The sequence below is a fragment of the Talpa europaea genome (assembly GCF_964194135.1).
Source record: "Talpa europaea genome assembly, chromosome: 12".
NCBI classification, from domain to species: domain Eukaryota; kingdom Metazoa; phylum Chordata; class Mammalia; order Eulipotyphla; family Talpidae; genus Talpa; species Talpa europaea.
In genome coordinates this window covers 24,245,954-24,259,399 of record NC_140079.1, presented here as the reverse complement: position 1 = coordinate 24,259,399, position 13,446 = coordinate 24,245,954, and the positions used below count along the sequence as shown (strand labels likewise).

General features: G+C 38.5%; 1 protein-coding gene across 2 annotated transcripts in view; it reads left to right on the top strand.

The window, feature by feature from the left end:
* Positions 1 to 10,694, top strand: part of MSANTD2 (Myb/SANT DNA binding domain containing 2) — a gene marked incomplete at both ends in the record, with an annotated part of 29,972 nt that extends 19,278 nt beyond the window's left edge. Inside the window, 3 exons of one of the 2 annotated variants that reach the window (XM_084251267.1) lie at positions 4,574 to 4,673; positions 6,499 to 6,559; positions 9,842 to 10,694. In XM_084251267.1, coding sequence (XP_084107393.1) covers positions 4,574 to 4,673; positions 6,499 to 6,559; positions 9,842 to 10,694 — 1,014 coding nt within the window. Of the gene's footprint in view, positions 1 to 4,417; positions 4,674 to 6,498; positions 6,560 to 9,841 lie in introns of both variants that reach the window. The other variant, XM_084251266.1, reaches the window with a different exon arrangement.
* Positions 10,695 to 13,446: the final 2,752 nt, after the last annotated feature.

Here is a 13,446-nt window from a genome sequence, read left to right as displayed (position 1 = left end):
AATTATTTGAATCTAAAATGTATCACTTTTAGTTGGCAGGGGATAAGGAAACCACACAATGGCCACCAGTTTGACAACTGCATTTGAAAATCTGTTTCCCCACTTTTTTCTTATCCCACTGTTTCCTCCTATGACAACTAAGCTGTCCTCCCTGTAGTTTGACTTTATTTTTCATCTGACATTTCCAACTGATCATGCCAATGATTCTAAACATCACATTTATATAGCCATTATGCCTCATATACTCCATATACTCCTCTTTGTGGCAGACCCTGTCCCACTTGTAGTCAGTTCTGTTAGAACACCTAGAACAGTGATTTTGTCATGTTGATTATTTTATGACTGCATGATGTGGGGCAAATTTTGAGAAAATGACTAAGCCAGTAGCAGAATTGGTTAGCATGTTCCTATATGCTTTATTTCATGTACCTTCCTACTTTGCCATACCAGGGAAGAACCAGATTCTTCCTACTTCCTGAAAGTCAAAAGGAGGGATTGAGGACACTGAAGCAAAAGAAACCTTTTTACCTAAAAGTTATACAATGTCAGGAAGGGCTTTGATGAAACCACTGTCCCTACTTATAGATCTTATTTTCCAAGCCTTTCATTATTTTATTTGCCCTTTTCTGAACTCTACAATTTCCCTCTCTTGTAGCTGGTTCGATGCCCAGAACTGAATGCTGTGCTCCAGCTGTGGCCTCACCGGTGCTGAATAGAGAGGAAGAGCCACCTCCATAGCTTACATGTGATTCCTCTGCTTATACAACCCAATACTGGATTTACTTACTTGGGCAAGATAGCTGCATTGTGCACTGTATTTAATGTTACGTGTACTGTAACCCTGGGTCTTTCTCTGCATTGCTGCCGTTAAACCCCCAATCCTGCCGATCTAAAACTCCTGCCTTTGTTTACCCTGTCCCCTCTCCCCCGTAGACTCCCCTTACATTCATCCACAATGAATGTCATCTTTTTATTCTCTCATTTCCTTTCACTCTGTTCTTAAACTTTGGCAAAGCTTGCCCTCTGTCCTTTAAATTGTCAGTTGTCAGCCATCTTATTTTTCTTCCTGCTTTTGTAATGGGGCGTCTTTCAAGTCTTTTTTTCTGGTTCTTTTCCTTTTGTAGTCGCTTGGCATGGTGGATTTAGTAAACAATCATCTGGCATTTCTTCCCAGTCGAATACCTATGAACTCCTCCCATTAGGCAACCTGGGCTGTACTTCAGTTCCTCTGTCCAGATTTCTTGACTTTTGACCTCTGTCCCTATAATTTGACTCAGATACAGTATTGTCTCAGCTCTTCCCCCAAGGAGGAGGCTGTGATATTGATTTACCATGGACATTCCTAACAATAAGAAAAACATTATTGTTCTTAGTTGTGAATAGAATAATCTAATAATTTTAAGCAAGTTCTTCGCCCATCCCAAGATCTTCATTTAAACCAAAAAAAAAAAAAAAAAAATCAACTAGAATTCAACTTACTATGAATTTTTAAGATGAGTGAAGTAAAGGAAGAAGTAAGGGAAGTACTTGGTTTTGTATTGATTAGGAAATAGTTCTCCAAGGAAGCTAAACTGAAGTTCTTGTTGGTTTTGATATAGCTGTCTAAAATAGAAGGTGAGACTTCATTTTTCCTAGATTCTGGAGCGTTATCTTAATCTCAGATTAGAATAGGTTTTAAAGGATCTATTTAGTACTGTTGACACAGACACATTCTCTTGATTATATGCTTTGATTAATCATTTAGTGTGTGGAAAGTGTAAACTTTTCTGATTTACTGTAAGTGATTTACTGTAAGTGATTAGACTCAAAAATTCTCTATTTCTGTTTTCTCCATTTCTAAACTTCTTCTTGTTTAAATTTCACTGTTTCTTAGAGTAGCATTTGAGCTGATAGTTGAGTTCTAACATTTTCTCCTCCCGTAGTTGATAAGTCTTATTTAAAACACCTCTCCTTGAATCTTGGGTTTTTACTGAATCCAAAAGTTACCATTAATATATGTATTTCTGTCTTGAGAGAATTAAAATCAATTAGGAAAAATTTTTAACATTTCAATACATCAAATTCCTATCATACGGATTTAGAAGTTACTAAAGATTTTTCCTCCAAATCCCTAAGATGTATTACAGATCAGCAAATACACTATTAAAGTGTATTATATTTACAAAGGCACACTACAAAGAGGTGGGAAGATCTATTAATCTGTTTTGGTGAACTATAAAACCATCAGATAATGCTATCTAGTAAGTTTCCTTACTTACAGTTCTATAAGCCAACTGAAATCTTAGCTCAATTTGATGGTTTCAGAGGAAGTTGAAGTCTTCTATAGTTTCCCACCATGTATATTTGTCAAAGATAGGTGGTTTTGCTTATGCCTGTTTCACATCCTGAGAAGTGTGGACGTTTCTTCAAAGGAACGTTAGTTTTATTCCTTGACTTCTGAAATAACCCTTGGTGACAGAGGGACACTCGGGAACAGATCCGACCAGGCTCTGTTGAATGTTGGGTGCTTTCCACTAGGCAGCCAGTAAGCAGTGGGCAGTCAGTGGCTTGGTTTCCATCTCCATTTATGGCCTTGGAAGGGTGAAGGGCACATGGCCGGGACTCTCCATTTACGGTCCTTGGAGGAGTTGAAAAGAATGGTTGGGGTGTTCTTGGAGGCAGAAATTTGACATTGTGAGATAAAAATAAATTGGCAGGAGATGTTTATAATTCAAATTCCAATCCCTGCAAGGAGGGCAGAGGGCACTGGGAAAGAGGAATATGTAGAAAGTCAAATGAGATATGCTGCAGGCATTTGTCTCTTTCCATTGGGAGGGTTGTCCATGACACATTTCCCAAGTTCCTTCCTGATTTGTTCTAGGAAGTTTTGTGTTACGTAGTTGTGACTATGCTTTAAAAAAAAGAAAGAAGGAGCACTTTTAAAGAGTGTATTATCTGAAACCCGGTTCTTTAAGGCATCATTTAAGACCCCAAAAGAGATCTCAAGCAAAGGAGAAGGAGGCAGGTGCTTGTGCAGGGATAGGCTGGCTGGTTTTAGGGTGGGGTGACTAATCACTGCGCTGTTAGGTCTAAGGAGTTTATCCTGTGAGTCCTGCTTTTGTTATTCCTCTTGCCCATCTGGATTCTGGCATCATAGTTATCTGTGATTTAATGACAGTGAACTTTCATGGAGGCACTATAAAGATTATTAAGACTTGTTTTAGTCTGGTGAGAATAGGTGAAATTTTTAGGGGAAATTTATAACTTGGATAATGTGTATAAAATAAGTCTGAGGTGAACTGGTTTTGCACAATTGAGTTAAGAAGTGTTTGGGAGCCACCAGGGAAAGGGTCGTGTCTCAAGAAGATTTTCAGAATGATACCAGTGAAACGGAAGGGAGATTATAAAGAACAAAAGGGAGGCATAGAGGCTGAATGTAACCAAACTAAATTTGGAAATTGGGACTAAGTCCTTGCTTAATCTTTTGAAATATAATGTGAGATGGCATAAAATGTACCACTAAACACAAGAAACTGGGCCAATAATCAAAAATATGTTAGAAAAGTAGGAAAAAATTTAAGTGTTGTGTAGGGTGATAAAATTATTCAGGTTTCATCTGTGGACTTGTATGATGTTTACTTGCTTTGTGCTACAAGACAGAAAAAGAAGTGAAATGACACCCCTCCACTTCACTCTCCTCCGCCCCCAAAGGGATTCTTGGCTTTGTTTAGCTGGCAATTTGAGTTGATGGAATAGACCAGTATCATTAGCTGGTTTCTAGCAGTAGATATGAGTGTGTTGTTTCTTGATAATTGATGTTTGAGACTGGGAAGCGTTATTGATTTGACCTCTTAAATTTTGGCAGCTTCCCCAAAGTTAGTGAGGAATACAGGCTATGTAAGTAATGTGTTTTACTAGCTAATTCATTTAGGCTATTGTTTTTACCCAGTCCTCCTTCTTAATCACGAGTAAGGAAGGTTATATTCTTTGCTTTGGGAAATTCTTCTTCTGTCCTCCCTTCCCTCACTTTTTCCAAATTCTGGGCACAAATAGCAGCTCTTTCTCTTCTGTGGCAGGTGTGCATCCTATTGGCTGGCTGGTATTTCTTGTTTTCTTTTTTTTTTTTTTTTCTTATTCATTTTAAATGGGGGTGGGGGTATTAAAATGTGTATGGGGTACATGCAATAATGTTGTAATGTTTCTTGTTGTTTAATGGATAATTAATTGCAAAATAATTGTTTGAATTATAACATGTTTAAGTAAATGCTAAATTAGTAATTTTTTTCTAATATAATAATGAATTTGAACTCTAGTATTCTTGTAACAATGTGTCTGTGTTTGTCTGTCTGTGTCTGTCTAATAGTAATTAATATCTGTGGTCCGTACCTGGAAGAGGAAGTACAGCTTTAAAGGAATAACAAAAGACTTTGTGTCTTAGACCCTTCGCAGGTGTTACAGTCGGGTGAAAGAACATGGTGTTGGGAAAAGAAAGAGCAGTTACACATTTGAACAGTTGGAACAGGTGTTTGGTCAGGGAGGATGGGATGCTCAGCCCTGCCAGCCTGTACTTATTAACAGTAGTGGCTTGTACCAGGAGCTGGAGTCAGATGGCAGCACTATGGAGGAGTATTCACAGGAGGACTGGGGAAACCACAGTCAGGATCTCCATGGCTATCCAACAGATCAGGAATTGGGTAAGTCAATATATGTGGTGTGTGTATGTTCATGTGTGCACTGGTACTTAATATCCGTAACATCTTTTGGTACCGTTCCCATTGCCAGCACAAGGCATATACCCAGTCCATTTGGGGCAGTGTGGGTGTCCTTGGTTTAGCTGTCACCTACCGGCTGGTGCTTAGTGTTGGTCACTTGGTGATTTGGGTACCAGCAAGTCACCTGTCTTAAAGACAGAAGCATTCCTAATTCTGTACTGCACAAGGAAGTTCAGTAACATGTACCACCCCATGCAATTTTAAATATCCTGTGCCTCCTAATTCTCCAATGACTGCATGTACTGATGCTTATCCCAAATGCTATGGAAGTAACTTTTTTTTTTCCTTTCTTTATCCCAAATACTTTTTCTGTTCATAATTTGGAAAATGTCCTCTTGTAGACTTTAATCTCAACAAAATATGAAAGGAAACCTCTTTTATTTTGAAAAGAGCTGATATTTGAAATTTTCAGTGATCACACTCTTTCAAACTTCATAAGAGATCCTATCTCAACAATAGCTGGAATGATTTATAGAAAAATATCGGATGGTTTCACTTATAGGAGGAATATAGGGGAATGAAATAAGGCATTAGGGAAAAAAATAATAGCAATAACAAAAATAACAAAAATAAATGGACAACTATAATTCAGAGACATTCTGCAGGGGAGGGTGAAGGGAGAGGGATGAAAATGAGGGAGGGAGGACCACAAGGAACTGTGGTGATGGTGCATGGGTGAACTGGTGGTGGAAATTCTGTTGAGACTACACCTGAGAAAAAAAGCAAGTACTGTTAAAAAAAAAAAAAGAAAAAGAAAAAATGATGTAAAAATATATAAATAAATTTTAAAAAAGAAAAAAAAATGCTAAATAAAACTTCTGACCATCCAGCCTAAACTTAGTGGTCTAATTAAGAGGATATATGTAGGTTTTGTGTGCTTTTTAAAACTCTTTTTGCAATAAATGATCCAGTTTTGATTCTTATACTCTGGAAATACTAGTAAAGTTTCTGCTGCAGTCATTGTACTCTAATAGCAAGTGTGTGATGAGGGCTCACTTATAAGGAAGTGTTCTTACTCCCCAGTGAACTACTCAGGCAACCCCCAAGGGCATGTCAGTAAGATGAGCACAGTAAATGTGCTTCTTTGGCATAAGACAGAGGTCCATGGATACTGATTTTGCAGAATACCTATTGATGGACAAATGCTGATTCAAAAGAAAAAGGATTAAATGTATTTTCTTATAAATGCTACTTTAGAAAAAAAAAGCCCCTCAAATATTGGAAGATAGAGGCTGTAAAGATCGCTGCCTCATAATTTGAAAAACAGTAATAAGGTCTAAGTTACTTGCTATTCATAACTCTGGTTTTTCCATAAAGAGTTAAGTTATCCACATCTTTGGGGAAAAAATAATGTGCAGAGTATATTGATCCTGATATTGGGGGAAATAATTGCTTTATAAAGCCTGCACAGAAAATCCAAATAGGATAGAATTATTTTCAATCTTGTTCCGTTTAAAAATCATGTTTGCAGTGAAATTAAGGTTTAAGCTCCTAGTTAGAAATCCTCTGGTGACCTTGAAGAATTTTATACTTGTAGAGCTGGTTTCTGATCTTGCATATAAATGTATGCATCTCATTATATAAGAGTTATATTTATAAATCTGGCATTGGACAGTGTTTGACACTTGAATTAAGGTCTCACATTGGAAAGTATGGAACAAATAGTAAATGTAGCTAGCTGCTTATCATATAAATGTATGTCACTACTTAGGAAAATATAATTTGTTTCAAAAACTTTGCTTTCCAGATGAAATACCTGTCACAAAGAGAACATTAAAAATAAAACAGGAGTCTTCTGAAGAAGCACAGTAAGTAAATCCTTTACCTTCCTACAAAGTGTATTTATATAATTTAATGACCATTGGGAAGATCAAAATGCCATTGATGTAATTAGACATGCTGTAGAATTTATACCCTTCCTACTCAGCAAGCATGTCTAGTCATGTTCAACTTTTTAGCTCAATTTTTCAAGTGGTTAATCTAAAATATTGTGTACAGGGCCTCCCTGATGGTGCAAGGGGCTAAACCTCAGCACTGTGAAGCTATCCGCAGCCACTGCAGCATGAATTCAATCCTGATCCCCAGCCAGGGAACTAACTCACATGGCACAGCAGACCTCTCTTGCTTTGCCCACTGCTCCCCTCAGCAGTGTATTTCAGTGGATCCGCCTGTTCTGCTCCCCACTCTGTCTCTGGTGAATCCTCTCACCCCCCACAACTCTGGCCTAGACCCCAGTTCTTAATATGCATAAATAAAAATAAATCTTTAAAAAAAATAACATTGTGAGTCATAATGTTCTAAAGGAAAGGAAACTTTGATGAGTGTTTTAAAAAATGAGTTACTGCAAGTCCATATATCTTCAGTTTCCTGTTCTCAAAGAGGCTGTTGTCTATTACTAGAATGTCCTGGCTTTCCCCTGATACCTACAGTGGAGACCATTGAGATAATTAGGGTTGAGCTCAAACATCACAGAATTAGTGTCAATTGGTGCCACCATCCTCACACCACCTGTACTTTTTCCATGGTTGGAACTTCAGAAAAAATCAGGAAATACAATAGACAAGCTTGGAAACTGTTTAATTAACCGTGTCTAGTACTTACTGTTCTCCATACCTTCAAAAAGCTGAGAGGTGTCTCGAGTTTGAGGGAACTTCAGGATGAGATCTGATCAGCAGGGCAGGAAACTGACATACTGCAGAAATACGCAGCTTGCACTGCCTCTTCTTCAAGTTTTAGCTCACAGGGTGAGAAATTTTTAGAAAGCTTTGTAAATCAGCAGTTTACTTTCCAGTGAATCAGTTTCCTTGACACTGTTCCTTATTGGTGGATTAGGACTATAACGGCTAGATAAAGTAACTTCCCTTGGGCATAGGATTTCTTTTCTGTAGGCATAGATGGGATTAGCTTGAACTAGTCAAATAATATGCAGTAAAATACACCATCCATCCATGAATGAGAGTCACCTAATCTGCTTACTTACCTAATACTTATTTACCTAGTATCTACTGTCTGTCTGGCATTGGGGGGTACATCAGTGAGCAAAGCAGACAAAAATTGCTGCCTTCCATGCCAGCTCCATAGCCTAGTCCTCCTTGAGATCACTAAAACATTTCAGAGGAGAACAAGGAAGGACAGGTATGATCCCATATCTTGGCCTCACATGCACCATAATCTAAATATTAGAAAAGCAATCATCAAGTACTTCTATAAACTCTGAGAAGAGGAACATTGCCCCAGGAATGCAGTGATTTCATCTAGATGGCCTTCCTGATACTTGGACATTTTCAAGACAAGTTAAAGAATGGAGGATAAATTTAGGGCAATCTTTGGTTCTCAGAAGCAGCTAGTGACAAAACATTAACTCTTTGTGATCTTGCAAAAAAAAAAAAAAGTCAAGCAGAGCTAGAGGTCAGATGGAAAATGACTGTATAGAAGATTCATTCCCAGTTTGTTCAGAAGCTCTTCCCCTAGATGGTATGAGAATACGAAAGTTTCGGGGATCTGTTTCCTTCTAGAAGCCATTAGCAAACTAACTTTACACACCTTTTTTTTTTTTTAAGATTTATTTTATTTATGCATGCAAGAGCTAGGGTGCAGGCCAGAGGTGTGGGGGTTGAGAGGATTCACCAGAGACAGAGTGGGGAGCAGAACAGGCGGATCCACTGAAATACTCTGCTGAGGGGAGCAGCAGGCGAGATAGAGAGGTCTGCTGCACCATGTTGGTTAGCTCCCTGACTACTTCACAGTGCTGAGATTTAACCCCTTGTGTCACCACCAGGAGGCCCTCTCTCTTGGCCTCTGCTTGATTGTATCCGATTATGATAGTTGAGTATTTTTGTAGCTTAAATCTGTAATTGATATAGAGTATAATAGTTTGTTGCTAAGTTAATATTAAACTTCAGCCTTCCAATGTCAGAATTTTGCTATAACTGAGAAACACACACATACACACAAACAAACATGGCCTCATGTATGAATCATCATGACATATCAGTCACAGTTGCCTGATTAAGAGGCATATGACACAAGAATTTCCTGGCAAAAATTTGCCCCCTTTGAAAGATATTTTTCCAGAACAGTCTCACTTCATTATCTTGAATTTTTATCTCTTAAAACCTAAGTCTTGATATGATTTTTTCCATGTCAATTATTAGAATTTAATTCCATGTTCAACTTGTAGTTCTTTTCAATTTGTGAGTAGCTGTGAATTTCAGATATAGAAGAAAAGGTTACTTCATTTTTTGTATCAGGTTATTAGTTATAACCAGTTTATTTTCCTTCAGCATATATATAGGCCAAAATTATTATACTTTCAGAATTTCCAAGCTAGAAATTAAGCCATTCATTATGGGCTTCCCTGGTAGCCTAAGGGTTAAGTCTTAGCACTCCCACCACAAAGGCCTAAGTTTGAGCCCAGGCCAGGGAGCTAATCCAGTTGGTGCAGCAGACCTCTCCTGTTTTGCCCACTGCTCCCCTTAACAGTATCATTCAATAGATCAGCCTGCTCTGCTGAGGCTCTGATGAATCCTCTCACCCCTCTCCCTGCCACCTCTGGCCTATACCCCAGTTCTTCTTATTTAAAGATAAATAAAATCTTAAAAAAAAAAAAAAAAGCTATTCCTTATACTGGGCAACTTCTGAATTCAGCATCCTTCACCTGCTTTGATACTTAGGTCTGAAGACCTCAGTAAGTGGCATTATAATAGCCATTAAAAAAAAATTCACAATCTTTGGGATTTTGAAACTGTGGAGTCTTATATATCAATAGTAACTAAGTTTTATACAGTAAGATTACAGATATAATAGAAAGCAATTATCATTAATTTCTAGAAACTTCCCAGGGGCCAGTGTGTTTCAGATTTTAATACTATGGTTACCTAGACCGGCACTGTCCACCATGGAACCGCTAGTCACATGTGGCCATTTAATTTAGTTTCAAATTGTAATTAAAAATTTAATACCTTATATTAACCACATCTTTAACAGCTAATGGCTACCATATTGGGCAGCACAAATATAGAACATTTCTGACATTACAGAAAGTTTTATTGGACAGTGGTGGGAATTTTAATTTTTCTTTCTCTTTCTAGGAAGAGAGACATCATGCAAAATATTGTACAGATTTTGGAATCAGTACAGTTGAAATGGGAACTGTTTCAGAGCTGGACAGACTTTTCAAGGCTTCATCTCTCTAACAAACTGGCCATTTTTGGAATTGGTTATAATACCCGTTGGAAAGAGGATATCCGTTACCATTATGCTGAAATCAGCTCCCAGGTGCCCCTTGGCAAGCGACTCCGCGAGTACTTCAACTCTGAGAAGCCTGAGGGACGGATCATTATGACCCGAGTACAGAAAATGAACTGGAAAAATGTTTACTACAAATTTTTAGAGATCACCATTAGTGAAGCTAGGTGCCTGGAGCTGCACATGGAAATTGACTGGATACCTATCGCCCACTCCAAACCAACTGGTGGGAACGTTGTTCAGTATTTATTGCCAGGAGGCATTCCCAAAAGCCCAGGCCTTTATGCCATTGGCTATGAAGAATGTATTGAGAGGCCTCCCTCACCCCACATGGAGCGACGTTCCCTGGACCCGGGAAAGGAGGGCCGGGTTGACTTGGAGACCCTTTCAGCACAAGCCTCATTACAGGTGGAAATGGAACCCACCCGAATTATCTATTGCTACCTCGGGATTGCTGAGGTCAGGACTCTGCAGCAGTGTTTATTTTTACATTTCCAAGCAAATACCAAAACCTTCAGCAAAGACTGGGTTGGTATTAATGGGTTTTTGTCTCAGAACTGTATTGTGGATCCCGGCGTGTCCCCCAAATCCATCTATATCAAATTTGTAGAAGTAGAGAGGGATTTTCTTTCCGCTGGCTCTTTAGTTGAGTGCCTGGAAAAAGCCATTGGATACCCCTTAAAATTTAACAACTGAATGTCATCCTTCATAAGGATTCGGGCTCTGACCTCCCTCTCCTCTGCTCACTTCCATGACCCAGACTGTCCCTCATCCAGACGCTGCCATCAAACTCTTTATAGAAAACCTTTCCTCAATCGGGCCAGTACAACTTTTAAGGAATCATAGTACACTTTGGGCAGAAAACACAGACCTCACCTGAAATGCTCATTTTGAGCACGCAAGATACCAGCGGACTTGCATGGTGGGTCAGCTGTTTCTTTTTTAAAAACAAAAAACAATTTTTACATGGATTTTAGAGCCCGAATATAAACAAATGTAGGTACATTCCATATTGGACAAAACTTATACTTTGAGTTTCATATGAAATTGAAAAATTGTATTTTTTTCACAATGTTTCATTTTTACACATCTCTATGTCTCTATATAAGTATTATTTACAACCCTGAATAAATAAGCAATAGACAATGGCAAGATAAATCTTGAGTCACAGTAAATAAGACTGTTTTTCAATATCACCCTTAGCTACGATTGTATATAATTTAGACTTTCATTTTTTTCATCAAGTGTTTTTGCTCTTCCCAATCAGTGTTGCCTGCAAAGATCTTTGTTTCTGTGATGTACCAACTTTACAGTTGTGTTGCCATTTAAACTTTTTTTTTTTAAAAAAAAAGAATATTAAAGTAATTCCTGACCTCTTGGCGTACTAGCTGAGCTTTTTATAGCAGAGTGTGGCTGCACCAACAGGGGATGTGCTCTGACTCCACTGCTGAGCATGCCCAGAACAAACAGCAGGGTATCCTCACTTTCACTCTCTGTGTTCCCCCTGACCAATGTCATTTCTTGCCAGAGTACCTAAGGTCACTGGATATTTCAGTTTGTAATTCTCTCTTAAAAACAGCAAGGATATTCTTTCTGATTTTAGCATATGAATTTGTAAGAGACTTTTATGCCTTAGGTTACACGCAGTCATCGGGGGCGACTCTCTCAAAGAGGACAAGTGGAGAACAATGTCATTATGCTGTCTGTAAGAAGAGGAAAGAGGAGATCCAATAGAAACATCCAGAAACATTTTTTAAAGCGATCCATAGGTTAGGAAATAATAAAGGTATAAGTTTATTGGAGTGGTAACTAGCTTTAATGTCGTAAACTCGGTAAACTTTAGATCTTTCAGAGTCATCTAAGAGTCAACCAGCACTGCTCATAGAGGTTAGTACTTTTGGCCAAGACTAGCTTACTAGTAGGCTAGTAAGGATCACTTTGGTCTCATGGCAGGAACTTGTTAGAATGGTAATGTATTTAATCATTAATTTAATGATACCCCAACACCGCTCAGGTGCTCTACTTTAAACAAACTGCAAGTACAGGCAAGAGATAATTCTCCCTGTTTTTCTATATTGCTGAAGATATGGATAAAATGTTCTTTTCTTTCTTGCATACTGAATGGACTCAAATCAGTGATTTTCTCATTCTGATATCCCTTGTTAGTTGATGCGTGTTTATTTTTCTAATGGCTGGAGAGTTTATAATCAATGGAATGACTAAAAAACTACTGTCACTTGAGTCTAGGCTTATAGAGTTAGCTATTTTCTGATGTGAATTGCCAAAAATGGTTTCTAATTTAGGGAGAGTATAAATGTTTAGGGGTGTTTGAATGTACCACTTCTTTTTCCATGCACAGCCTATAGGCAGGGACCATAGAAAATTCCTATGAGTTACTCTTCTTTGGAACTTAGAATTAATCCTAATGTGACTGAGCTGACATCTCATAGCAATAAGCTCAGCGTATTCATATAGAAAAAAAGCCTTATTACCAGGAACACCACCAAAACTTAGCCATGGACCAACCCTAAAAGTAATATTATGCTTCATGCATTTTTTTTCTATAACTTTCTTCCCACTAGTTACTAAGCTGGACAGAGCAGTGAGGGTGTTTTAGATCGACCTAGCATTACTGACAATGAGGCCTTGCTAGATCACTATGAGCAGCATGGAGGAGATGGCAAAGAATGGATCCAGTATGTGTTTCACTTTCACCACTTGACTGGAGATGATTGAAGAGTAAAACATTGGGAACTGGAGGCTTGGAAGAAAGTATCTTGCTGATACTGAATATCTAGGCTCAGGCTAGAACAATCTGGAAAAGAGCACAGCCGGGTGTCATACTGTGAGCATGGCTAAAAACCAAAGTGGACTATATAGGCTTCTGGTGAAGTTTTAAAAATGATTCAAGGAGGATGGAGTAGACATGTTCAAAGAAAAGAATCAGCATTAGAAAGCACGTGAGCTAAGATGTTATGGTCGAAAGAAACACTGATGACCTGCACGTCTTTTAACATGAGACTAGAACTTAAATCTGCACTCAGCTCTTTCTGCAGTCAGTCCCTCGGTCACTCACAGCTCATCTGTACCAACGATCTCCTTTTACACAGGGTGCTATGCATTGTTCACTCTAAAATGCATCTTGGCAAAAACGTTCAGAAAGTAATGGAGCTGCTTTGCTACTTCTACCACTGATGGCTCCAGAGTCAGAAGAAAGAAGTCATTGGAAGAGGAGATAGTATGGAAAACTGACTGGCATGCGGACAGTGAGAATCCAGAAGGTTCTGGCCCTGAGTCACACGGAAACATTCACTGCTGACAGACCTTTGGTACAGTTTTACTTCCAATGCCACAATTTATTTGGGGCCCAAATTCTGAAGGAAAAACTAAGTGAATGTTGAAGCCGGACATTAGGTAGCACTTGGTAGGGATGAGCACAGCCTTGTAG